Source organism: Phalacrocorax carbo, chromosome 15 (assembly GCF_963921805.1).
Source record: "Phalacrocorax carbo chromosome 15, bPhaCar2.1, whole genome shotgun sequence".
Lineage (NCBI taxonomy): Eukaryota > Metazoa > Chordata > Aves > Suliformes > Phalacrocoracidae > Phalacrocorax > Phalacrocorax carbo.
This window is the reverse complement of record NC_087527.1, coordinates 9,411,763-9,438,248: the sequence shown is the minus strand read 5'-3', so window position 1 is coordinate 9,438,248 and position 26,486 is coordinate 9,411,763. Positions and strand designations below refer to the sequence as shown.

Here is a 26,486-nt window from a genome sequence, read left to right as displayed (position 1 = left end):
CCAAAACTGCACACATTACCCAAGGTGAGGCTGCACCAGCGCAGAGTAGAGCGAGAATGTTCAATCATAAGCCATTTATCTTTCCAGCCTTCCCTTTCCTTGGAGAAAAGTTACTCTTTCTAGTCTGTTGGTCATCCTGTGTGCTCAGCTGTGTTTACCATCATTGTAGAACTGGTGTATGGTAGTTTTTCTTGGGCCAGAACTGGCATTTTGTTCTTCCTTTCCAGTGTTACCAGCCTGGTAACTAGAGTGGAACCATAGAAATGGAGTTGTGTTGAATTCATCCAGTTCCTCAACAAAATCCAAGCCAAAACTATGTGTGGCCAAATGTGGAAAAACCTCTAGGCCAGGTCTTGGGTTTAATTTTGAGCAATGCTGTTCTCAGCTGATGGAAGCTGATAAGGCTGGCATTTGAGGCAGTGGGATACTGGCAAGGAGAAAAGTGAGTTTGGGTGAAGTGAGTTGTGGTCCTGCTGAAGATACTTGTGAGACCAGTTGTGACCGTAGTTAGCAGGCAGATGAGAACATGAAGGAGTCTTGAAAACTGGGCTCATTTCTGGCAGCTAGGTCAGTAAGCTATGGACAGCGTATGGGAAAAATTGTCACTGGCCAAGTGTGGCTTGTTGTGCTTTTTACTGTTGACATTTTGGCAGCTTTAGGGGGATGCTTTGTCTTGAAAGGAGCGGCAAGAGAAAAACTGAAATCGGAATGATTTGCTGCCTGTTTTGTTTCAGTGGAAAGCTGGTTTCACCAAAATGGAAAAATTTTAAAGGCTTGAAACTTCAGTGGAGAGATAAAATCCGTCTCAATAACGCCATCTGGAGGGCATGGTACATGCAGTGTAAGTATCATGCTGGATTTTGTCGCTTGCTGTAAAATATTTTTAGAGACAATTATTCAAGAAGCAAGAAGGAACTGAACTTACTGTCTAATGAAAAGCTCAAAAATCTGCCAAAGGCCCAGATGTCTTGAAAGCTGTCGTGGCAGTGCCTTTGGATCAGTGTTTTCTTAAAGATGTCCACACAGAGGCTGTACCAAGTGGTCCAAGCACAGCCTGAGATTTCCCCATTTACTGTTGGCTATCGGGAAGGAACCTGGGCTAGATTTTTTTTCCTTTTTTTTTTTTTTTTTTTTAAACATCTTGTGACTGGGCTCTCTGCAGAGCCTGCATGTGCTGAGCACTCAGATTTTCATTATTGTTTCAGACCTGGAGAAGCGCAAGAATCCAGTGTGCCATTTTGTGACTCCACTGGACGGCTCGGTTGACGTAGATGAACATCGTCGGCCAGAGGTCTGTAAAACCTGAGGAACAGACTAATGAGCTCTAGAGTTTATAACAAGATTTTCTCGTCCACTAGATACAACAGCAGCATAGCAATTCTTTGCTCTGATGTTTTTATTTAGAAGGAAGCATTAATATAATGGTATACAGGTGTGCTGCTGAACCCGTTTTTGTAAGTTTATCATATTCAGATGATCAAGGTGCAACCAGAAGGACATTTATTATCTATGTAACTTATGACTATGTTCTAGTTCATTAAAACCTAAATCATAGAAGTGCAATTTGAATAGTTAAGGTTTTGACAGCCACTGCTCTCCTCTGGCTGGAGATTGCTGAAGTCAGTGGGAAATCAGTGACAACTGTTTCCAGGATTAAATCTAAGTGACCCCATGAGAGTTTTCTGTGTCTTTATTTAATTGATGGGTGTAATTTCTAGACAACAAGCAATTTATTTGTCAAGATAACCTCACAAAAAGATCAAATATGAGTTTGAGTACTTTCATTTTTGTGCTGTTGTAAACATAAATGAAAACTAATGTCTGCCCTCTGGCTTCTTGCGGAAAACCAGTGAGGCAATATGTAGCACACTCTCTACTCCATAACTCTAGAATCATTTGTAAGTCAGAGGAGTTCCAGATGAGTTTGTGGAACTCTCTCAGGTTTTTGAAAGAACAGTGTTGATATTTGTGATGAAAGATGACCCTCAAACACAAGAAAGTTGTGTTGGGGCTCTAAGTCTGCTGCCCCCAACTTATACGCTGCTATCTGTGATATGTTAAAGACCCGCATTGTTCTGATCCTTTTGTTGCTACTAGTATGTGACCCACGAGGTCCAGCTCTGGGAGGAGTGTGACATCAGATCTCTATTGCTTTGTGTCATTCTTAACAGCTTTTGTGTGTGGGTGCGTGTTCATATAACCTCGTGAAATTCTCCTTGCTTGTTTTCTGCAGAACAGTGTCATATGCTTTATACATTACATTTCAGTAAATTAGTTTTAAAGGGTTTATTTGCCATTTCTTTTCCATTGGTTATTGTTGAGCTGATGTGGGAGATGCTGACAGTGCAGTCAGACATCATCTCTTGTTTGTTTATTGTGGGAAAGATGAAGTTAGTACTGTCAGATTTGCTCTGTGATAGCTGAACTCTGGCACAGTGTAGGCTGCTGATACATGAGCTCAAACAGAATTAGCATGCTTTATTTTGCATTTTTTTTCTGCCTGAATGTTTGCTTGGAAATTTATCGAACATTCATCCATTATGTGATTCAACGTAATTCATGGTATGTGTTTGTATTCTCAGGCCATCGCAACAGAAGGGAAATACTGGAAACGAAGAATTGAAATAGTCATCAGGGAATACCACAAGTGGAGGACATACTTCAAGAAAAGGGTCTGTTGGTTTACACAGTGAAAGTAGCTTACTTGAACTTGGTCAGTATATTATTGCTTTCTGAGTTTTAATGTCACTTTTGCTAGCATGCAAGAATACTTAAAACAAATGATAAGCTAGTGCAGGCATACTCATCTGATTAGTCCCGCTTAACTTAAAAATCATTGTGCAGGGGCTAATTGTGCATGATTGGGTCTTAAAAGTCTTGCAAAATCAGGTCGTCTACTGGCATATACAGGACTTGTTCTGACTTTAACATCTGTTTTGTTCTCATTTTGCAGTTACAGAAACATAAAGATGAAGATCTTTCAAGTTTGGTCAGGGTAGGTAATAGTGCTGATAAATGGCAGCATTTATGCTTGTAAAAGCTGCAATAAGTAACAAAGCTGTAACGTGCAGTAGCTTGCATCGATTAAAATCTAAAGACAAGCATCTTGCTTAAGCCTTAATTAAGGTTGTACACCTTAATGTTTCTGCACCTTAGAGAGCAATGTAAGACTTGTAGCTTAAATTGGATGGAGGAGAGTTTGAATGTAAAGTGCTGTGACAGAAAAAATGAGAATTAGTATTGGGTTCCCGGAAAGATCAGTCTCTTTGAGGGCTGGCACATTGTTTCATCTTGTTACTGAGTCGTAGCTGGCACTAGTGCCTGGCTTGTGTAACTGGATCTGTGAAGATGTGTGCGCTACATGTTGCAGATTAGAAGTTCCACTGCTCTGTTTCAGTCCATTTGAAGGAGAGGTTCTTTCTCTAAAAATGTGAAGAATGAAGACTGTTTTTATACATCTGCACCTGACTGCTTTAGTGTTTTCTAGGCAGCCTGACTTTTCTTCCTTTCCTTTGGCAGGATGATGATGTGGTTCTCTGGCAAAAAAGAAGATATGGCAGAGAAACCCCTGTCCCTATGGAGGAAGGCAGCCTCTTGGATGCAGATATGCTTATGTCCGAGTTCACTGACACGCTGTTCTCCACCCTGTCTTCACATCAGCTCGTTTCCTGGCCAAATTCCAGGGACATAGGTATTGTTGACTCTTAGCTGTGTTGATTTTAGAATGGGAATCTCTAGGAGAAGTTTGGTTTGTTGCTTTTCTGCTTTTCTAGTCTTGCCTAATAAATTTTTCTTACTTTGCTGATATAGATAAAAATAGGTCAGAGACTGTAGCTGTCTAATGCTTCATAGATTACAGAATCCCAATTGTTCATCTAAATTTAATTTCTGTTTTAGCTTCTTACATGCTGCTCCTAGCATTGTCCTCTAATGTTGCTCTGAATAAATATGTCATGACCAGTATTTACCTTTATCAGTGATGAAGGCGTTATTTATCTCAAAGCTTATATGTGTGTGTATTTTTAAGGGAATGCCTGTGTGTTTTTCTTTGGATTATGTCCCTTAGAATGAGTGCAAGTCACATCTCCTGTAAAAACAATCCCAAGAGCTACAGAGTTCTGTTGAATGCTCTCTAACTCAAGGCACTGACTGTCTAATGGGACAGCAGATGTCCACTAATGCGTCATCCTTGCTGCATGGATGTCTGAGCTGTCTGAGCAACTCCAGAGCAACTGTGGTTTACATGAAATGTACTTGAGGCAAAATTAAATGGATGATGGTTTGTTTTAAAATACTGTGCTAGGAGCTATGGTGGTTCAGGTTGCGCTTCCCAGCAAGTTTGTTTATTGTGCAGCAGGGACAGGACAGGAGGCTTGGGAGCAGGAGGTGTCCAAGTTTGGCAATCCCTAGCTGTTAGTTAGAGCCTTCAGGTTTCGTCTCTTCAATTTTACTAGTTGAAAGTTTCATTCCCCAGTGGTTTTTATTTCAGAGCTGGGCTGTAGTTCTGAAGAAAAGCAGACACTTAGTTCATTTCAGCAGCAGTTTTTCTCTAAACATCCTGGCCAAGCCTGGCTGTGGAGTGTGTGTTGGTGTTCTAGCCAAATGCGATATTCCTACTGTTGTTACTGTGCAAGTGATGTGAAGCTAATCTAATCTGTCTCTTGAATTTTCCAGCACACTTAGGAAATGCTGACATGATTCAACCAGGGCTTATCCCTCTCCAGCCAAATTTTGATTTTATGGATACTTTTGAGCCTTTTCAGGGTAAGAATCAGATATATAGTCAATTAATTTATTTAAATTTGCAGCTATTTATGAACTAGTTTTTAACAGAGGATTAAACGTTGCAGATATCTACTGTCCATAGAAGGCAAGAGATTTGAGTGAAAGGTGAAGGACACTTGATACATGTTTTCATTGTCCATTTTTCAAAGCAGACACATATGTGGGTAGAATCCCATGTTACTGTGACCCCAGTCTTTTACTTACCTGGGTTTGAGAGTCACTTCAGGATTGTTTATTCCAAGGTTTGAACCTGGCTGTTAATTTGCCTTTGGAAAGAATAGCATTTAGACCTTAAGTCATTGAGTAATTAAAGATAGAACATCAGATACAGACAGGAGAACTCACAGAATCACTGAGGTTTTCCCATTTAACACTTCTTAGTGATGAAGTGATTTAACACTTCATTTGCCTTGGAACATTTTCTGGTACTCTCAAGAATTACATATGACATTAAACTACTGCTGAAAACTTTGGTGGTTATGGATCTTCATGGAAGTCAAAGGTCACATCTGTTTGCTGGGCCTGCATGCAGTCTGCATCAGACAACTGAATTTTGTGGGACTGCCTTGAGAATCAGCTCTTGGCCATCTGTTTAGGTGAACCTTAAGCAGTGGACTCGTTTTAGTATTGTCCTCAGCTTGCACGAAAGTTGAAGATGACTGCCCTGAAGAGATCAGTTCCTCTGGAAGACAACAATTCGTTGCTCAGTCAGCAGCAGTTGTATGAAGCAAAAATCTTGTGGTTTTGTTATTTGCTGAATAATATTTATATTCTTTTGAATTTTAGTATCTAGCAATGCTGTACCTTGAGTATGAAAAGTAGAAAATTAATAGGCAACATTTCGTATTTCAGATTTATTCACACCCAGTCGTTCCAGTAATTATTTCCCTTCTGTGTCTGCTGTCAGCTCAGCAACAACAGACAGCACCAACCATTCTTCCCAGGTAAGAGAGGTTCTCGGTCTCTAAAACAGCCTCCTCTCAGACACATATGTGCTATGAAGACTCCCAGATATGAGCCACATCCTTCTCAGAAGGAGTTGAGACAAGAGTTTCAGAGGTCATGACTGAATCTGTAATATTTTTTCTTTTCTGTCAGTCTCCTGTCCTGCCGTCGGGTTCATTGCCCAACACACTTCCAGCGGGGAACATCAGTGATGGACTGATTGCTTCCTCAGTACCTGCTCCTGTCATTCCTGATGTTGGCACTGACCAGTGTTCCAGCATTAGAAGCGGGGGATCTTTCATCCAGCCAGCAGACTTCACTCCTGACTCATCTCTCAGCGGGCCACAAACTTTTATGCCAGTGTTTCAGACACCCTTGCCACTGCTTCAACCTGCGACACAACAGCACCAGTCCCCGTTACCTGCAGTGCCTCTGAATTCTAGCTTAAGCTCTCCACCAGCTGCGTTTCCTGCACCAGAAACCCAGAAGTTTGGCCTCTGTGAATCTACAGTTATCACGCACACAGCTTCCGCTACACTGACCCACAATGCCCCTGCTACCACCTTCAGCCAGAGCCAGAACCTTGTCCTGGCAACACAGCAGCCAGGTGCAGGAGTGCCTTGTAACCTGGCTTTCCAGACTACTGTCCTGCAGGGACAGCCCCGGCCCCAGCTGCAGTCCCAACTGACATTTGCACTCCCCAAAGCTGTTCCTCTGGCCAGTGCTGGGACAAGGCCCAAACAGTCACAAAATACAGTGCCTGCTGCGAAGCCTGAAACAGTGTCCTTATTGTTAAAGAATGCCTTCATCACCCCAGGTGAGAAGTAGTTTGGGGGATATGTTTTTTCTTTTCTGAGTGAGAATAGCAAGAGGGAGAGACCTTCTTGCTTTTCTTGGTTTACATAGTAAGTAAAAATACAGCTTCCTGAGGGTGTCTAAGGGATGCCTGAAGCCACTGATGTGTGGCTACACTGTTCAATGGGATGCTCTGGACTGCAGTAAGGATTCGAAACAGTTTGGTTGTGAGTGTGAAAAGCCAACCTGCTGAAGGGGATATCCCCTCATAAAATCTGTGGTCAGCTGTATAGATGCATTAGCACATGGGATGGCTAGAGCTCAGTGCTCTTATCCCATAGAAACCTTGGTCTTGGTACTTAATGTTGTTCTGATTAACTCTGCCCCTCAGAGCATTCAGCCACAGTAGGTAGGAAGATAGTGTGGGATGGAGAATGGCAGGTCTGTCCCTTTCATTGATTCACCTGGTTGCTCTGGACAAGGCACTACACCTACCTGTGCATCATCGCAGTCTGTAATACCAGCTTGGTAGTGTGCATCCGTTGGTAATACTTCAGGTATATTCTGAGGTTCATCTTAGCGTGCCTGAAACTCTTTGAGACTGAGTAGGGAGCAGCTGTTGAAGTGGACCATAGCATTGGTCCAGATGGAAGCATGGGAGAGTGCCTCTCATCTACCATCAGTGCTCCCTAGAAGAACCAGGGTGATGAGAATCAGCCCTTCCAGTAGGGAAGGACGAAGAACAGGCGGGGGAGCTGGAGGTCTTTGTCTCAAGCAATCTACAGGCTCTTGAGATGCTGTCAGGAGCACATGGTTTTCAGCTCATAGTATGAGAGCCTAACCGATGCCGGAATCTCCACCCTGGGCATGATTTGGAGCCATTGACACTGCACAAGGCTAAGAATAGCAAGTGTGAGCAGAGAGAGTTTTGCTTGTGGTAGTTCCTGTGGGAACGCCCAAGACTGGAACAGGATAGGCAGTATGCTTTTTCGTGGGATTACTGCACGCTGTTGTGCTGGCTGGGGGCCAAGTGACTTCAGCCACCTAAAATGTGCAACAATAATGCAAGGAAAACCCTGCCTGGGGATTATTAAACAGGCTTTACTAAGGAGTAGGTTTGTCTGCCAGGGCCTGGCATTGTGGTTACCCACAAAAAAAAAATTAAAAAATCACTGTTCAGGAGTAGAACAGACCCAGGGATCTGATTCTAGCATGTCACTGGGAACAAGTCGGTCCATGATTAATAGCACTAGGGTGTTAATGGCAGTGTTTCTGTCTATAGCATGTTATACAGCAAGACTCCATATACCTTCAGCAGTCAAGACATGCATTTCTCACCTAGTAAACCATTGTAGGCAACTCATTATTTTCAGAAAGCATTTGTTCCTAGCTTTCTTAGTGCTTCATCGGGTGTTCCTCACGCCATATATCACTTTCCCGCTGCTTCATCAGTTACTTGTGGACCATTGTAACAAATGGCTTTGTTTCTCATCTAGATCTAAAGTTGTTGCTGTTTTTCATTCCTGGTAGGTGCATGTTTTCAGGGATCACAGTCCTCCTAAACTACTGGGACACCAAGCTTAGAGGTCGAATCCAAGATTTTATGTAAAGACTGGGGTTTTATTTTTGGCAGTAGAAGAAACATCAGTACTTATAACTGAGGCGTTTATGCCTGTCATTTGTGTTCAGGACAAACAAATCATCTCATGACTATAAAGCAAATTGCATTATAACCTGTGTAGAAAGGGATGATAACATTTACTACCCTGTGATGTAAGGGCTGAAACAGATTGTCTCATCAGGTGCAAGATTTCACATGAGAAAGAATACTGCTATCACTGCTTCAGGGTAAATGTTCTGATTTTGAGAAGTAAGTCTCCAAAAGATGCATGTGTAGGATAGAAACATGAAACATGTAAAGGGGCATCTATATATGTGCTGATTGTTACAGTTACCCAAACGTGGAAGTCAGAAATGCCAAGTTTGTGCAGCGCCATTAATGCTGCTTAAGTATTTAATATATTTTAAATATAATATAAAATAAAAAATTATTACATAAATAAAAAACATAAGTATTAAATAAGAGTAGGCTCTTTAGCTTAACGGAGGTGTCATAAGTGTGGCTGGACATTGGTGAACAGTGGAAGAGTTGCAATTCCAGCTTTATATGTGGGAATAACCTCTCTACTTTCACTGTGCACTAACTGCTTTTTCCTTACCATTTTGCAAGTCTCATAAAACAGACCAGCATCAAAGTAGACCAGCACGAGGGATAGTTTAGTGTTTGTGGTACACAGTCTGTAAGTGTGCTTTTGAGTGAATAGGACCTTTTGTCAGCCCTCAGTGTCCCAAATGCATGTTACAAAACCTAGCATTTGCAATCTGTTGTTTATTTATGAGAAAAAGGAACTGACATCTAGATGAGGGGAGACCTTATTGCTCTCTACAACTACCTGAAAGGAGGTTGTAGCTAGGTGGGGATTGGCCTCTTCTCCCAAGTAACTACCGATAGGATGAAAGCAAATGGCCTCAAGCTGCGCCACGAAGGTTTAGAGCGGATATTAGGAAAGATTACTTTACTGAAAGGGTTGTCAGGAATTGGAACAGGCTGCCCAGGGAAGTGTTTGAGTCACTATCCCTGGAGGTATTTAAAAGACATTTGGTTGTGGTGCTTAGGGGTGTGGTTTAGTGGTGAACTGGCAGTGTTAGCTTTATGCTTGGACTTGATGATCTTTAAAGGTCTTTTCCAACCTATACGATTCTGTGTATTCTGTGTGTGAGTGCTCAGACAAAGAATGAACTCCCTGTATCAGAGTGACAGCGCTCTCTGCCACACAGACCCATGCAAGGGCTGACACAACATCTGTGCAATCCACAGGCCTTTCTAATAAAGGCTATACAGAAACTTTACTTGATTCAAGACACAGTTGTTAGTCACAGATGACACAGTAGGGGAGAGAACATTAGATATCCTGCGCTGTCTCCCTGTTCTGCTGTGTGTGTCCTTCAATATCCTGATGCTAAATTGGAGAGGGGAGGGTTGGCAGCGGCTGAGCTATTGTGACACTTTTCATGCAAGATAACTTTATTAGTACAAAGGAGAGCTGAAGCCAATACAGGCTACAATAAAACTGAGTAAGTTTGGTTCGGTTTTCTCAGAAAGCGTACAGAAGCTCTGTCTTTGCATGATTCTTCCCTTAGTAACAATATAGGTTGGTTAGTCATTTTCTCTCTAAAGTCTGGGCAAGAACAATGTCAGCCTTAATGTCATGTCAATAACTGTACATCTGCATTGGTTAAATTGAGACCTTAACAGGTTTATGTTAGACTAGAATACTGTAGTGGTGCGAAAAACTTCAGAGCAAGGACCTTGATTCTTGCATGGAGGCAAGCCTCCTGTACAAACTTTTTTGAGAATTTTTTGTAACTTTCTCTGTGGAGACAATTGCTGCTATTAGCAGTTCTTTCTAGCTGTCTAACACCGCAGAACTCCTAGTTCTTTAGCCTGTTTTCTGGAATTTTGGTGCTGATTCCCAGCATGTTTTGTTGTCTTGTGGCTGTGTGTCATGTAAAGCAGCTGTAAAACCAGATAGTGAAAGAAGCTAGTAGAGTGAAGTCGTGAGGAAGAGAATTTAATATATGTACAAGGAAGCATGAAGTATTGAATATGCATCCTTCAGTTGGTTTCTGACATTGACCCTTTCTGGGTTAGCAGAGCAAGCCTGAAATCCAAGAAGTATGGATGTGAGAGGAGAGGTTAAGATGATCCTCCTTCTGGGAAACCCAGCTCTTATAGAATGAATACACTTTGCAACTCCCTGTTTTACTAGGTACCTTTGTAAATTCACCTTGAAACAGTGACAGTGATGCTAGAAGCCTCAGAAATAACTGGTGTGAGAGTCCTTTGTACTGGATTCATGGATTGAGGTTATCAGAAAACCGGTGGCACTCTATATTGCAATGAAGTAGTACCAAATAGATGCCCATTAACCCATTCCCCTGTTCAATGACAAGTTATTTCATACAAAATAATCTCCAGCTTTTTTTTTTTTTTTGTCTTATTAACTATTCTAACTTGTGTTCTTCAGCTGCCTTTCAGGGACAGTCCAGAGCTGTGATTGTAACTCCAGCACCTTTAAAAAGAGAGGGGATTTTGACGCCAGCCACGTCTCAGTCTAATGTTGCAATTGCACCAGCTGGAATTGTCAGAGTAAGGAGAAGAAAAAAAATATATTTGTTTTTAGGCCTGTTATTTGCAAGTAGTTAGAGCCATAATGTGCTCAGAAGGGTAACTACTCCACTAAATCTCACCTGTTACCCAGCATATGCATTTGTGCATTCAGCATTATGTTTGCTTATTTTTAATTTAACTACTTTATGGTCCTGGAAGCACTATTTAGTCTTCACAGACTCTGTCTCACACAACAGTAAGATTACAAAGAGGCATATATACACAGTACTTATGAATGGGGATGGTTTGTGCTTTTTATTAATCATGCAGAAGCTAGAAGGAACCCAGGATGCTCACCTTTCCATTTACATATTGGAAGGCATGCCTTGAGTATATGAGTGGGTTTCCCAATATGTTGTATGCAGGAAGATGGAAATAGTTTTTAGTATATTATGTGTTGATGTGTTATAATACTGCTTTAAGTTATGAAGGGATACTGGTCTCCTGCCAGAAGTCTGACTTCAGTGCCTGCCAATTCCTTATGTATAAGTCTTTGTTTCATGTCATCAGATTGTTAATCATGTATTAATTTGCTACTTTTAGTGAAAGGCAAGGTAACAAATCTCTCTCTCTTTCTTTGTCTCCCCTCCCTTTCTCATTTCTCTCATTCCTTCTCTTCCTCTGCCCCCATATCCCCCTTCCTGCTCTCTTTTTCTTTCTCTGTGTTTTTCTCTGTGCTATTTCTATGCTGTTCCCAGGCTCCCGGGGTGACGGAGTTCCGTAGTAACATTCTGGTTGGTCCAGCACAGCGAGCACCAAGTAGTCAACAAACCCAGTCCACAGTCTCACATCTCTTCTCTCCTAGTGTAGTCCAGGATGTGTTGGTGAAAGGAGAGCAAATCCCTTCCCACAGTAGCAGTTCACAAGTTCCTTCACCTACACCTAGTAAGTTAGAAAGCTGTAAGCATTCTCTCTGCCCTGCACACATCAGTGTATTTCCATTGGTTAGGCAAGGCCTTGAGGATCCCTGGATAACTTTATGAAGGAAAAGCTTTTTAGGCCCTCCTACCCTGTTTCTTCAGTTGCATTCAGTTGTTTGCAATTTTTGTCTTAAACTACTGTTCAGCATTCCCACAAACTGCGATTTTGTGCTTCCTGTAAGTGGCTCCTTTCTAAAATTATGTACTGTCATAGTCACCCAGAAATTAAACCCATTTGAAAGACATCTGTGTAGAAAGTGCTGAATAGGTTTGTTATTCCGTATTGTAACTATAATTTTGATTGGAGGATCTCGGACACAATCCTTTAGTAACAGTAGGTAAGTGCAAAGCCTCCTTTTGCATGCATGTTGATAGAGCGGTATCTGAGCCAATTTTAGAGACACATGCTGGTTTTGCTGGTAAATGGCTGTGTTATCATCGTGTCCCAGGCCATTTGAGCCTCAGGTAAGGGAGTCTAGCAGAATGATGGAATTGCAGCCTATGCATTCAACATGCCTTTGCTGAAGTGTGTGTTTGTGAGAGGAGTATTACATATCACTATTAGGGATGTATTAGTCTTGTGTCATGAAGTACTAAGCTTTCCCAGCAGTCTTGACATTTTCTAGCATATGGTTGCTGCGTCAGTGAGTATAATTTGGTTGCCAGCTGCATTTCAGTTCAATTCTGAATAGAAACTTCTCAGCAGTTATGTTTGCTCCAGAAAGTTGTTTGTTAATGTGATTTGTCTTTCTTCCTTTATGAAGGCAGAGACTGTCAGAATTCAGGCCAAGCTTCCCCCTGCACCTCTGAGCAGAGCCCCAGTCCACAGTCTCCCCAGAACAGCTGCTCAGGAAAACCTGCCACTGACCCTAATATGGCTGCATTTAAGGTGTGTGACCTTTCCATTGCGGTGCTTTTCTTCTTTGCCTTTGTAGCTACTTTTCTGCCCTGATATCTGAGCATGGACTAGAGAGTAAGTTGTGCTTCCATAACGATGGAGTATTTGTGCCTTAGGCTTAGCTTGCACTGCATCTGTGCTTCTCTGTGAAATTTAAAAAGGCAGACTTCAATAATCTGCTCTGCTCCTCAGGGTTGTGTCACCAGAGGGGCCAGGTTTAACTGTACCTCTGCAGGTCCTTACGGTCATGACAGCAGTTCCTACTGTGCCTCACAGGAGTGTTACGACAGGTCTCAGTTTACTTGGTCAAAGGTTTCAGGCTTAGTTTTCTAAACCATGGCTTTTTGCCATTGTTCTGTTGGGGATCTTCAGGTCTACAGGGCTCTGGCCATCGCTGGAGGGGGAGTTCTTGACCTGCCGAGTTTCTTACATGTCTCCAGTGATGCTATGCTGCTCCACAGAGAAGCAGCTCCACAGACTCTACAAGTTACAGCTGTAAAACACTTCAAGAATTATTGGGGTAAGAACTTGGCGGTCTAAAGATAGCATCTGAAAGCTGGCTCTACCTCATATGCAGGCTGACCTTGTCAGAACACTTTCTGTGATGGTATGAGAAGCTTCTCCACAAAAGAAGCCAATGCAGGAAAATCAACTTTACCCTCTCATTCATTCTGCTGTGAAAGGGAGTGTTACTTAACCTTTTTGCAAGAGCCAGCCTATTTTTGGCTTCTCTGTCTTTTATTACTCTATGAGTTGATGTCAGCTTGATTAATCCCAGGGCAGAAAGGTACATTTAAACACTTGCAGCCTGTGATTGCACTCAGTTCTAGCTCTGTTGCAGAGGAGAATCAGAACTGCCACTTGCTGAGCACGCTGCAAGTTACTCATTAAAGCTTGCAGTTCTTTGCTTGGCATAACTGCTCACAATCAGTAGTTGCAGCCTGTTCTTGCTGCTAGAGAGCAAGTTAACAAAGGAACAACTTATTAGGACTGGCTGGTGGGAGAGTGGCCGCTAGATGGAGGAGTGTTCTTAAAAGTAAGGGCACTGCAATGAGATACGCTTTATAGCCATTTAAATTCACCTGCTTTGATAGGAACTGCTTTGGGTGTGTACTGTCTCTTAGTCTTTCGCAAGACAAGAGAGAAACAGTGATATTTGCCAGTCTCTAGATGTATGTTCTTTTGCTCCTCTGCATTGTTAGTTAGACTAAACAGTTCTGTATTGCTGGGTAACATTGTTTTTTTCAGTTTGGCAAAGCATAGAGGGCGCTGCAAATCTCAGGTCTGCTCTTGAACCTGCATTTTCTGTGGTTTTGGGCAGCTGCTTCACCACTTTGACACTGTTGCCCTCCATTATAAAAGAACAGCATAGACTGAGCTAATTTTATTTATGCAGAATCGAAGAATGAAGCATATTTCAGAACAAAAACGAAGGTTTAATATCAAGATTGGTTTCAGTACTCTGAACAGTTTGGTTTCAGCCAACTCCAAGTGGGTAAGTAACTTGGCAGTACTAACAGTTTAATATGGAATATAAGAAAGACATTTTGAAAAGCCTTGTTAATAAATTTAATCTCTTCACTATTGACTGAGAATGCCAGTCAGTCAGTGAAGATACTTGAACTGAGGGACTTGGAAAGGAAAGAGTGATAAATCCATGGCTTATAGTCAAAAGAGTGTGTGAAAGTGCTTCATCTTTTAGACATTGTTCTTCTGATGCAGCTTCAAATGTTGAACAAGCCTCATCTGATGAAGTATTGCAGCTTTAAAGCCAACAGGGAAAGAAGGAAAACTGATCTTTGCAACCTTAGCGCTTGGGACCCCAGTAATGAAGATTTTTTCCATGTTTGCAGCATAAGATGACTTTGCATTTACTGTTATGTCACCTTTCTTCTGACATAATGGCTTTTTATACCCATTCTGGTTGGGTTCTAGTCCCCACAGCTGGACTTGAAAAAGCTATAGTCTAGCCAGTATCGTAAGCTTATTCTGCCTGAACCATGAGCCACCGAGAAGCCAGGTAGATGCTGTTGGTACAATGCTGGGCCTGGCTTAACATACCTTCATATTTGGCCTGAGCTAATATACCCACCTGTGAGCACAGCTTGTTAGCTTAGGCTTCATGCCATGCGAACCACAGCTGTGCCGTGTTTGGTCAGCCGAGAGCATGGCAGAGCAACCTTGCGTGCCTGCAAATACTGTTGAAACATGTCAGTGCGCCAAAGGAAGAACGAAAGATTCCAGTGAAATTTCTAAAACTTCCTACACCGATGAGATCTCTACCTCCCAGGAGGAGTAAGGAGCCTGGCCAGTTCACATGATTTTGAAAATCCCTCTAGGACTCTTTATGTGTAGTATCACCCAGCTCCCTTTTAAGAATTTGGCCCTGTGACCACAGCCTTGTAAATGTTCTCAGGGCTTTTTTTTTTTTTCCCGCATCACCCGTCTTTTGTGCATAGATTTACAGAGAAAAAAATTACCAACTGACATCTCATTGTCAAATGACTTTGACAGAACATATTCTGGTTATACTAGTTCGCTTAGTTTACTAAATTGAAATCAAAATAATTGAAACACAGACTTGTCTGCACAACAAAATTCTAAATGTCCTTTAAATACCAGTACCTTTTGAAACATGGAAAATATGAAAGCTTATTGTGCAGCATGTTGATTTGTTAAGATTTTTAGTTTTATACATTTAGGCCATAAGTTGTCAGAATTTCACTTCCTGATCTGGATAGCCTGTTGAAAGGTAATCAGTTTTGAAAACTCACCTTTAGTAAAACATCTGATGATTTTATTTCTCAAGTAGAGATTTTTAATTCGTTCCCCAAAATTGAAGAGTACTGTAAAAAAGATATGTGATATTGTTTCTGTCTCCTTTGGTGATAGCTGGGCCATGTTACCTTCTGTTTAATAACTTCAGGTTTCCCAAACTAAATAATCTGTATTGTCAGCTTCGAATAATGCTTCTAACAGCACTATAAACCTATCGGCAGATGTAGCACATCCTTCAGTACTTAAGTAAGAACTGTAAATATTTTTAAGAGGATAGGTAATGAAATAAAACATTTTAAATAATTAAAATGCTTCTTTCAACAAAGTAGCAAAAATAATTTGTGGAAGAAAACAATCGCTGCAACCACATTTCTCTGTAGTAGCAAGCAAACAGGAGTCAAAGAAATTAAGAGTTTAGTATTACCTTAAGTGCTCCACTCTGCCTCTCTGTGTGCTTTTGCACACAGCGAAGGAAACTTAAGAAAAGGTGCTGAAGTGCTTTTCTAGGTGTTACAGCAGGTTAGGGGCAAGCTCTTCATCTCTCTAGCTTTGTTCTGGAAAGTGAGCTCTATGTTTGTGTTTGGTCTAGATCAGCCATGCAATCACGCTCCAGAAATCAGTAGAATATATCGCTAAACTACAGCAGGAAAGAACACAGATGCAAGAGGAAACCAGGCGCCTTCGGGAAGAGATCGAGGAGCTAAACGCTACCATCATGTGAGACTTGGGGAGCTTTCTGTAATGAAGCAGAGCAGCTTGAACGTTGCTTTGGCTAACAACAGGGAATGTTTGCCTCAGATGTCATGCCAAACAACAGATGGGTATTGAACAGAAGTAGGGTTGCTTCCAAACAAAAAGCAGAGTTGCTGTGGGATGGGCATAGGTAGCAAACTGTGCAGGTTTTCAGCAAGCTCTGAGCATGAATGCACAGCAGTGGCAGCATCAGAAAAGGTGCATCAGGTCAGTTAGAATAATTCTGAGAAGAAGCCAGTGACAATGTTTGTGTGTTGTGTTTTTTTTTTTTTTAAAGCTATGCTCACTGGGTGATCAAACACTCTTACCCTTCATTAACGTCTTTGCTGCAGTTTTCTTTCGAAATGCAGTCAATTTTTATAGGAAAATATGGTTGAGTATGTAAGATACAGGACTTGGAATCAAGGAAGCTTGCCAATGGCTGAACATAACCCAGATAAGTCACTTCACCTTCCTGGTGCCTCAGTTTCCTGTGTGGGTTTACAATAGTTATGTACTATTGCAAAGCATGTTGAGAACCCCAGTGGTTTTTTTCTTCCATCTACAGAAGTGTTAGGCTTAGGCATTATGTTAGACTTATCAGTGAATCAAACTTTTTTTTCTTTTTCTTTAAAAGTATGATAACATCTGTTTGGTTTTATTGTAAATTGATCCGTTTCTTGAGAATCTCTGTAACATTTTCTTCTGTAACATTGCTCAGGAGTAACTTTGTAAATTTTTCCTTGATTCCTAATGTGCCTTTTTCTAATTGAATGCCAAAACCTACTTTGTTCTATGTTATACTTTGTTTTCAGTTTTGTTGCTTGTAATAAGTGTGTAGCAACTTGAGAAATAGCTTTGCTGTGTGAATATTGACAAAATTGATGGGAAGACAGTATGTATTCCTGGCTATAACTATTACATTCTGGGGTGGGTCATGCACTGGGAAGCTGCCTCGGTCAGGGATACCGGGGATACACACTTTTCTCCTGTTATAATTTAGTCTGGAAGAGACGTGTGTCCTTTCTGGTGGGGATTCTGACCTCAGAACATCATCTTTTCAGTTCTTGTCAACAGCAGCTCCCTGCTACTGGGGTTCCCATAACAAGGCAAAGATCTGACCACATGAGGAGGATGTTTGATGAGTATGTGAGAAGCAGGACCCTGCAGAACTGGAAGTTTTGGATTGTATCCTTTTATATTAACCTGCTGAACTTGAGGTTTTGTACTAATATATTTAGAGCCAAGAACTCTGGATTCTGATGCTGTGACTTTAAGCCAAGTTATTTAAATGACATATGCCCTCAGTTTTCATTCACATCTGTATGTGGATATGAATCCTTGTCTTTTAGGCTGTTGTGAGGCACAACTTGTTCACCTTAAAGTTTGGAAGGTAACTTGAAAGTAAAATGCAAGACAAAGGCAAGGTTTTCTTGGTGGGTTATTGTACTGCAAGAAATGTTTAATGGACTGCTTCTGTGGCTGTTGCTCTTGTAGTCTTTTGGAAAAACTGAACAGGGAATAACAAAGATTTCAGGGGGGAAAATTATTACAATTACTGAAGCTGTTGCAATGGCAGTTTTAAACACTTGCTTTTTTTTTACTTTATTTTAGTTTTCTGTTTGTCTTTTGTTACAACGGTGAATCAACTTAGTTTTTCTTTGCTTCTCCAATACTAGCGGCTGTGCTTGTAAGTGAATGAGAATGCAGGAGGTAGAACAACACAAACTGAATGAAATCAAGTTAGCTGCACTTGTGCTGTGCTATATAGACGTAACTAGTTTGGATCAAACATTATTAGCTTCAGTCAGTTCAGGGATGTTAGTAATTAGCAAAATAGTAGTGTTAACCTTTCCTTTTCCCTTTAAACTTCATATGTTCATATAGCTATTTGCACTTTATATTTTGTATGTCTGTGTTCTGTGCTGGTTATTTCTCTCTAACTGCCTGGATAATATGAGTATATATGTGCATGCTTGTGCATGCATGAGGTACAGCATTTTTACTACTTTGATATGTGAAAATGCATTCTTTGTTTCCTGGTTTATGCTGGCTGTAGAAAGACACTCTTCCTTTTAGCATCCTTTTAGGAAGCAAAAAATGAGTATCACTAGGAACTGAAGTTCAATTTTTTACTTTGTCTTGGTGTTACGGATTTCAAAAAATATTTTTTGAAATGTTGCAATCCCTCTAGTAGTTGAAGTCCATTTAGAGTTGTTTTCTCTGCAGACTGAGCTGTAGTAGCCTTTCAAATAGAATGTTTTGAACTCCTCCTTTGTTGTGTCCCTTAACATTTGATGATTTGCAGTTCAGCATTATTATTAAGCCATTGTTTGAGTCCTTCAATGGGATGGTTTCCACAACAAGCTTTAAGGATCTGAATCAAACTGCAATGGCCTGGTTGGATCAGCACTGTTCTCTTCCTGTTCTGAGGCCAAGTGAGTGAAGTTTCTTGAAAGTCAGAGGATGAATAAGAAAGTGCATGATGCTGAATATGATTTCAGTTCCTTTTTATTATCTCAGTGGAAAAATAAGAACCTCTTTTGACTCTGAAGACACTTTGTTGCATGCTTAACACTGAACAGAAAAAAAAAAAACAAAATGCTGAATATAGATACAAGAATTTGAACAGTCTCAAGCTGCATTTAAATTTCAAATACTCCGCTCTAGTTGGAGTAAGTTTGGCAGTGTGATTTATTTCATTTTGAAGGAAGACTTGTAAGACTTATATTGAGCTTTGGAATGACCTTTTGTTTGGGCATGATTGCTTGATCCTTTCCCCCTTGCAATTCAGCAGGTATTTACATTTACAGTTATAATTGCCAAGTGGCAGTTCTCTTTTGTAGAAGAAATAGGTGTGTTTTTAAAAAGTCCTAGATCTCTATTCCTTGTTCCCCGGGTACAATTCTTGCACATCTCTCTTTATTGCTGTCTCTGTGTGTGGAGATGTGCATGTTTTGCAGAAGTATTTCCGTAATTCTGTCGTGCATAACAGCCTTGCAGTAGCTGCACACTATGCTGCATGGATCTATTGCAATTAGACTAATGGCTTTTCTTGATACTTTTCTGACTTTTTCTATAGTGGTGCTGAACACCCTCCGGCATCTAAGTACAACCACCTCAATTCTGTCAGATCCATCGTGCCTGCCAGAGCAAGCCACTGAGGCAGTTAATAAGATGAACAAAACAGCTGGCGAAACCTAACAACCAAAGACAATGAGTTGCTTAAGAAGGGGTGGAGAACCTGCCAGTCTAGCAGCCTGGCGAGTCTCCTTTCAGTTGGTGCACTTTAGAAAGAATTCTCTCCATCACCCGAGACGTTGTTCAGGGCGTCTGGCTCTGCCTTCAGAATGTGTGGAAGTATGATGCAACATTGTCATAACGTTTTGATTCCTCTTCAGTGCTGTGCTGTACTCCGTTAAGTGAGAAAACACCAAGCTCAGGTATATTTAGCAGGTTTGAGTCCTGCAGGCAGCAATATATCTCCATCAATGCAGCATGCATCTATATGCAACAAACATATTTCTTTGAAACAGCTTCAAGTACTAAGATCTCTGAAGTGTAAAACTTGTACACCAAGGAACGTTCTCTAAAAGGGGAAACAAAATGTGCTTTTTATTTTGTTTTCTGGTATTCAGTTCCATTTGTTTTACTTGAATAGTGAAAATTGTTATACAGGATCATATTAAAAACCAAAGGAGATTAAAATTCCGTCAATTACGTCAACTTGTGGCAAAAATACTAGAATTAAAATCTCAGGCTGTGTTTTGTGTATTTTTATTGCATATGATCAGTTTCAAGACATGCTTTACTGTCTAGCAAATAAAGTAGCTGATTTTTATTACTTTTCCTGATACAGCCATTACAGGTGAATAGCAGGCTGTGCAGTAACCTCAAGAAAGCAGTTTTAGATTGCATAGATTCTGCAGTTAGGATAGATACATGAATTTCATACCCATTTAATCTGTGAACTGTTTTCTTGCACTCTGCAGAGCTCGGTTGCCTTCCTCATAAAATGTGCACATATAAAACACATCCATAGATAAATGTAGTAGCACTTCAGAGACAAGAATTGAGTTTGTAATGTTAAGAAATTGGCTTTTTTCTTATCTCAGAAACTATCAAATCACATGGACTTGTACTCAGTTCTTTGCTTCTTTGTCTTTTTTGCTCGTTCTTTTTGCCTTCTGTCTGAAAAACCTGAAGGACTTAGCTAAATTTGGTCTGTATGGGAAGGTTATGTTCAACATGAATTATAAAGCATATAAAAAATATGTTTAAAACCCAAAATACTGCATAACATTTTTCTGTGAAAGTCTCAGCAAGTACTGTGCTCTGCTGCAGATAAACTTAGTCTCGTTACAGCAGTGATAGCCTGTCCATCCTGAGACAGCGCTGGGATATTCATTCTGGCTGATTGTTCGTAGTCTGGAATGATCCTGTGACCCTTGTAATTCCACTCATTACTGGATTCTGATTCTTAAAGAGCTATGCAAACTGTGGGTAATATCTCCCTTGTACCTCCCCTGAGTAGTTTTCTTCCAGTTTCAAAAGTGGGCTGCCTGGAGGCGATTAGCAGGATATCACAGTGCTAAAATGAGGAGCAGCTAAAACATTTGGGCATTGCACATGCTTAAATAGGGTCAGTAGATTTTCCCTTCAAGGGGATGTAGTTTTTCACTGTGTTGTCCCCAGTCTTCTCCACTTGGTGTGGGCCAGTGTTTTTAAAAAGAAACAATAGGCTTGGGAAGTGGGACTAAGCACGGGGAGCATTTTTCTTTCTTTGTCCTGAGATTTTGCAGCTAATGGCTTTCATTGCAGAGTTCCCTTACGTGTGAGCAGGACTGTAGCAAGAAGAAAGCATGAAAGGTTAATCCCAGCACCCTCTCCCTGGGCAGAGGTACTGTGAGTTGAGGAATTGGGAGCTCAAGGGGAAAGGAGTTGAAGGGGACAACAAAATGGCATGATCTAAGTACCAGCATGTACCAGCTTGTACCAGCATGCCTTTCTGTAGCTGTGCAGACAAATGAGATGCTCTTTTTTTTTTCTTTACAGTAGATCTAACATACCGTTTGAAGTTTGTGGCACATGGGAAAACCTGTGTCCCTGTGACAGAACCAACAAAAATTCAGGCCTCAGCTAAGGAATGGTTTGTTGAAATAGTGTGTAGAGGTTGTCACAGTAATTAAATAGTGAGTAGATTTTCTGGGGGGATTCATATCTAGGTCTTTCATACATAAGGTTGTAATCAGTTAAGGAATATTCTTTGGGATGCATCTGGATAAACAGAGTTGAATAAGTGTAAATTCTTTTTTTAAAATCAGTGCTTTAAATCCCCCAATTTTTATCATTAATTGTGAACTTGATTTCAGTAAAGTCATTTAACACTCTGATTAGCTGGGGAGCATCCCTCAAGTTCTTTCTTTACTGGGCTATCTCATTGAGATATATATCTACATGCATATTTGCATGTTAAAAATATGTATCCGGTTTTCTAGAAAGAAATCAGTAGGCAAATTGTCCAAGAACAGGCACACTTGTGCTTTTGCTGTACTTTTCAGATGAACAGATTTTGTAATGCCTCCCCTGCAGTGTGGTCTCCTGCTTGTCAGGCAGTGATTGTGCTTGATTTTTACCGTTACTAGTATCAATGACATGAGAATTTTGTCTCAACAAGCAAAGTATGCTACAAGCACGCTTCAAAGCCCAGGGCAGTTTGATGACTTCTAAGCTTAAATCCCAACATCTCAGATCTCACTGAATGGATTGGAAGCTGAAAGGGACCTTAAAGGAGTAGGAAGAGGTATTGTGGCTGAACTAAGAATTTTGTCCATTAGCAGTTTTTATCTGGATGTGGATGGCAAAGCCATCATGCTTGTTGCACCGTGAGCTGGTTACAATTGGAGGGAAAGTGCTTATTTTAATAACTTGTGGTGAAGAAACAAGCTCATGGCACTATTAAAAGACAGTAAATCTTAACCTAGTAAAGAGAAAATAACTAAATATTGCTTACTTAGACAAGAGCGTAGGAGGGAGGGAAGGAAAAGTGAAAAGATACTTTCCGTGTAGTGCATTTACCAGAAACGATGTGGCTGCTCTTTGAACCAGTGATTCAGTGTATTTTTGTCACCTTATTATTGCAAATCAGAATTCTTTTATCAGTCAACCTTGTGTGAGGGGTGTGATTTCACTTCATTTGGAAAAACAAGGAAAAAGCTGTATTATCACAGAATCACAGGCTGGTGGGGGTTGTCAGGGACCTCTGGAGATCTCATCCAACCCCCAGCTTGAGCAGGCACACCCAGAGCAGGGGGCACAGGGCCGCGTCCAGGCGGGGGGTGAATGTCTCCAGGGAAGGGACCCCACAGCCTCTCTGGGCAGCCCGTGCCCCTGCTCTGGCACCCGCACAGGGAAGGGGTTTGTCCTCATGTTCAGGGGAACTTCCCATGTTCCAGCTTATGGCCGTTGCCCTTTGGCCTGTCACTGGGCACCACTGAAAGGAGACCAGTCCCATCACCCTGACACCCACCCTTTAGATATTTATAAGTATTGATGAAATTCCCCCTCAGCCTTCTTTCCGGGCTGAACAAACCCAAGTCTCTCAGCCTTTCTTCATAACGGAGGTGCTCCAGTCCCCTGATCATCTTGGTAGGTCTCCGCAGGACTTGCTCAAGCAGTTCCACATCCTTCTTAAACTGGGGGGCCCAAAACTGGGCACAGTATTATTACTACTAGTATGTCTCACATCTGCACAGTAGAAGTACTGAGGATTGGTATGAAAAGAGATTGACCACATAGGTATTAATTCCTGCATAGTTTTTCCACTTTGGTTTATATTTTAACTCGTTAGTCTGTCTGTCTTACCCATTAAGGAGTCTAAATACTATATTTCTTTAAAAAAAAAAGTTTGGTAACACTTTGTCCCCTAATTCAAGTGGTCTAATTTCCCCTGTGTCACCAAAGTATACATAAGCAAGCAAAACACACAGTGCCTATACTCTACACAGAATTACAGATGATGCATGTTTGTCGTCAGTGAATTGGTGCGAAACTTTTAAAGAATCCCAACATAATTGAAAACAAGTCACATTCAGTCAAATCCAACATATTTCACTCAAGAAAGCGGTGGCTAGATAAAATATTTATGGCCTGTGATATGCACAATATCAAACTGAGATTGACTAGTGGCTCCTTCTGACCTTGAATTCTATTAATCAGTATATTGTAGATGGCCCCCACCTGAAACACAAGTTCTGGAGAACTTGTGCATTATCTGATGTAGGTGTTAGGCTTGCATGATGCTCCTTGTTAGCGGGAGTAATAACTGAAAGTCCAGGAGCAAACTAGAATGGAAGGAATTAATGAGTAGTAGAAACAAAGACAAGTGCATGCTTCATCCTGACAGTCTGATCTCTGCACAAAACCAAAGGATTCTTAATTAACATCACTTGACCTGACCGGCATGCTCTTCCATGCTTTTCTAGACCCCTCGGGAAGCCTCCCTTGAAGGGAGATTTACTAGAATGTTTCCATCTGTGCCTTAGATCTTGGCATCCTGTATGCATTTCATTTTTCTTAAGTCATACATTCTTCCCCCTAATACAGTGCTCTGTGGAAAATTTGGTGAATTGACAAAGTGGGGCTTCCCTGGGTCTTAAGAGGATTTTATCTGCGTGGCATTACTGTGTCCCTTTGAAACTGAGGTTGTGAAGAATTGTGTGTATGTACGGAAAAAATTGCGTCTTTCCTGCTGACTTCACCGTCCTCCCGTCCCGTGTACGCATGCACATACGTACACACGTACATACTGTCGTACCAGAATTTTAACAGAAGACCAGTAAATATGCAGATGCTTAGATCTCTAAATCTGGAACGGCTTGAAAAAGATGAAGGGCTGTCAAACTGCATTAGGAAAGAACATCCCTTTATTTGGTATCTTCAGGGGTTTTTTACGTCCCCTTGAGTGTGCGTGTGTATGCAGGTCCAGTAGAGGTGAGAGGGGCAGGTAAGTTTTGTTTTGTTTGCCTTGAAAGCCCCAAACTCCTGAAGAGCACTGTGAGAGCAGGAGAGGGAAGCTCACTGCAGAAATACTCAGTAAGATAATGCTTTTTTGTAGTACAAATTATTTGAAAGCTATTTCACTTTCTTTGTTTGTGGAGTGGATAATTCTTGCCTTGATGTTGCCAACCAGAAGATACTGCTGAAAATAGAATGGGTTGCTAACTACTTTGACCTCCTTGTTTCCTTCCTTGTTTCCACTTTATTGCATGGAGAAACACCTAAAATCAAAAGGCTGATGATACCTGGTTTAGGTGATTTAGGGATTCAGTCATACCAATCTCAGAGGACTATGGACAACTGTTGATAACTTCTAGGAGGTTTTTGATCAGGTGAGGCAACAGGAGTTTTCGTATTAATCCTCCTCAATTTATACCCTTGAGCTTCAGCAAATATAATTTATTTTGCGGGTTTTTCTCTTATGAGGCCCCAATATTGTTCCCACAACAGCAGTTAAAGCCTCAAGTTTCCTTTTGTTTCATTCTTGGTTGGATTTCATGCTCATTTACTGTGTTAGGGCAGAAGTGGTAGTACTGAATTGTAGATTGATCTGTAAAACTTGATTCAGATCCAAAAAACACATCTTGGGTCTATAATAGAATTACTTTCTAGATATTGTCTGAACAGCTTTTATATCTGAACTTTTCCAACATTAATAAGGTTTTGAATCAAAAGATATCAGTGTTAGGAGCAAGACTTTTAATTAACACTATCATGAATAAATTGCTCTTTTTCTTCTTCTAACCTTGTATTTAAATGTGTTTTAAGTGAATGGAGTTAATTCTTGTTAAAAAAAAAAAGTAACAAAAAAAAAGCTTGGAGGTGTGAGGACTTCAGGTTGTGCGCTTGCTTTGGCTAGGTTTCCTGTTCTCTTGCATGACACAATTTCTGTTGTGCTGTTGATATGTAGCACTTTTCAGTAGGTCTGTTAAATTGTGCAATGCATTTTTTATATTTACAACCAAAACAATAAAGGTTATTTTTTGGAAGAAACTGGTTGTGATACCTCTACTTTCTAACTGGGTGTGGGGAAATGGTAAGTGGATTTGTTCCTGGCCCAAGGACCTGCCATCCTTTTTGCAACTCTGGGAGGTGGCAAGGGCTCATTTCCCTATTAGCAATGCTGAAGTTTCTCCTTTGGGATCTGTGCGTTTGGCTTTCCCGTTGCAAGGCTTATCCTCTGTTGAGCTTCGGAAGCTTGCACTCCTTTTAAGAAACTTGATGCCCCTTGGGCCCTTCTTAACTGAAAGAATCAACTCGCTCTGGTAGGCTTACTTGGAGCTTACAAGCGATTTCCTTTTCTCATGCATTGGCCGCCAGGCTGTATTTGCTCTGTGCTGCGTTGTTCCCTGTCTCACCAGAGTAAGTGTTAGCCAGGTTAGTAAAAATTGAAAATTACCCTCGGTAGCCAACTCTGCTCCCCTTCACTGAAGCAGGTTAGAGACCGGGAATGAACAGGTAGGCTAAAGTACCACCTCCACAAGTGTCTGCGGAGTGTACGTGTTTCCTCACCCTAAATAACCAGAGAGCCTGCTCTTTCGCATTTTGTATAACGCAATTTTCCAAATGTATTGGCATTCTGATGTGTTCCTAAAGTGATCAGACCCTTATTGTTGTGAATTATATTAAGCATAGCAGCGAGAGCAAGCTCTTTTGACAAAACTAAGCAGACAAACGTATTTACTGCCCCTACTTCCAACAGGCTAGTAATTAAAGGTAGCCCTGGTATTTCTCCAAGAAAGGTGAAACTCTTAAGCTTGTAGGGGCTGCAGCAACGTCTTGAGCCCTGATGGTCTTATTTTCTTGCAAGCTTGGATTTGGGGCTCTTGGCTGGCATGCTGCCTGGGCAGTTGTCCTGGTTTCAGCTGGGATAAAGTTACTTTTCTTCATAGTAGCTAGTACGGGGCTATGTTTTGGGTTTGTGCTAAAAACAGTTCTGATTATGTGGAGATGTTTTAGTTGTTGCAAAGTAGTGCTTACACTAGTCAGGGACTTTTTCAGCTCCCTGTGCTCTGCTGGGTGCACCAGAAGCCAGGAGGGAAGGGGACACAGCCGGGACAGCGACCCCAACTGACCCCAGGGATGTCCCACGCCATATGACGTCATGCTCAGCACATAGAGCTGGGGGAAGAAGGAGGAGGGGGGGACGTTGGGAGTGATGGCGTTTGTCTCCCCAAGTAACTGTTACACATGATGGAGCCCTGCGTTCCTGGGGCTGGCTGAGCACCCGCCTGCCCGTGGGAAGGAGTGAATGGATTCCTTGCTTTGTTTTGCTTGCGTGCGCGGCTTTTGCTTTACCCATTGAATTGTTTTTATCTCAACCCATGAGTTTTCTCACTTTTAC

General features: G+C 41.3%; 1 protein-coding gene across 3 annotated transcripts in view; it reads left to right on the top strand.

The window, feature by feature from the left end:
• The window catches only part of MLXIP (MLX interacting protein), a 53,417-nt gene extending 28,282 nt beyond the window's left edge, over positions 1 to 25,135 (top strand). Inside the window, exons 2-17 of one of the 3 annotated variants that reach the window (XM_064466118.1) lie at positions 735 to 841; positions 1,206 to 1,291; positions 2,583 to 2,672; positions 2,954 to 2,995; positions 3,520 to 3,691; positions 4,675 to 4,764; positions 5,638 to 5,729; positions 5,884 to 6,547; positions 10,614 to 10,735; positions 11,455 to 11,641; positions 12,441 to 12,565; positions 13,971 to 14,069; positions 15,942 to 16,069; positions 17,149 to 17,272; positions 18,393 to 18,522; positions 19,167 to 25,135. In XM_064466118.1, coding sequence (XP_064322188.1) covers positions 735 to 841; positions 1,206 to 1,291; positions 2,583 to 2,672; positions 2,954 to 2,995; positions 3,520 to 3,691; positions 4,675 to 4,764; positions 5,638 to 5,729; positions 5,884 to 6,547; positions 10,614 to 10,735; positions 11,455 to 11,641; positions 12,441 to 12,565; positions 13,971 to 14,069; positions 15,942 to 16,069; positions 17,149 to 17,272; positions 18,393 to 18,522; positions 19,167 to 19,288 — 2,380 coding nt within the window. In that variant the 3' untranslated portion in view covers positions 19,289 to 25,135. Of the gene's footprint in view, positions 1 to 734; positions 842 to 1,205; positions 1,292 to 2,582; positions 2,673 to 2,953; positions 2,996 to 3,519; positions 3,692 to 4,674; positions 4,765 to 5,637; positions 5,730 to 5,883; positions 6,548 to 10,613; positions 10,736 to 11,454; positions 11,642 to 12,440; positions 12,566 to 12,946; positions 13,095 to 13,970; positions 14,070 to 15,941; positions 16,070 to 17,148; positions 17,273 to 18,392; positions 18,523 to 19,166 lie in introns of those variants that run through there. The other 2 variants (XR_010375277.1, XM_064466119.1) reach the window with 2 other exon arrangements.
• The last annotated feature ends 1,351 nt before the right edge of the window (positions 25,136 to 26,486 follow it).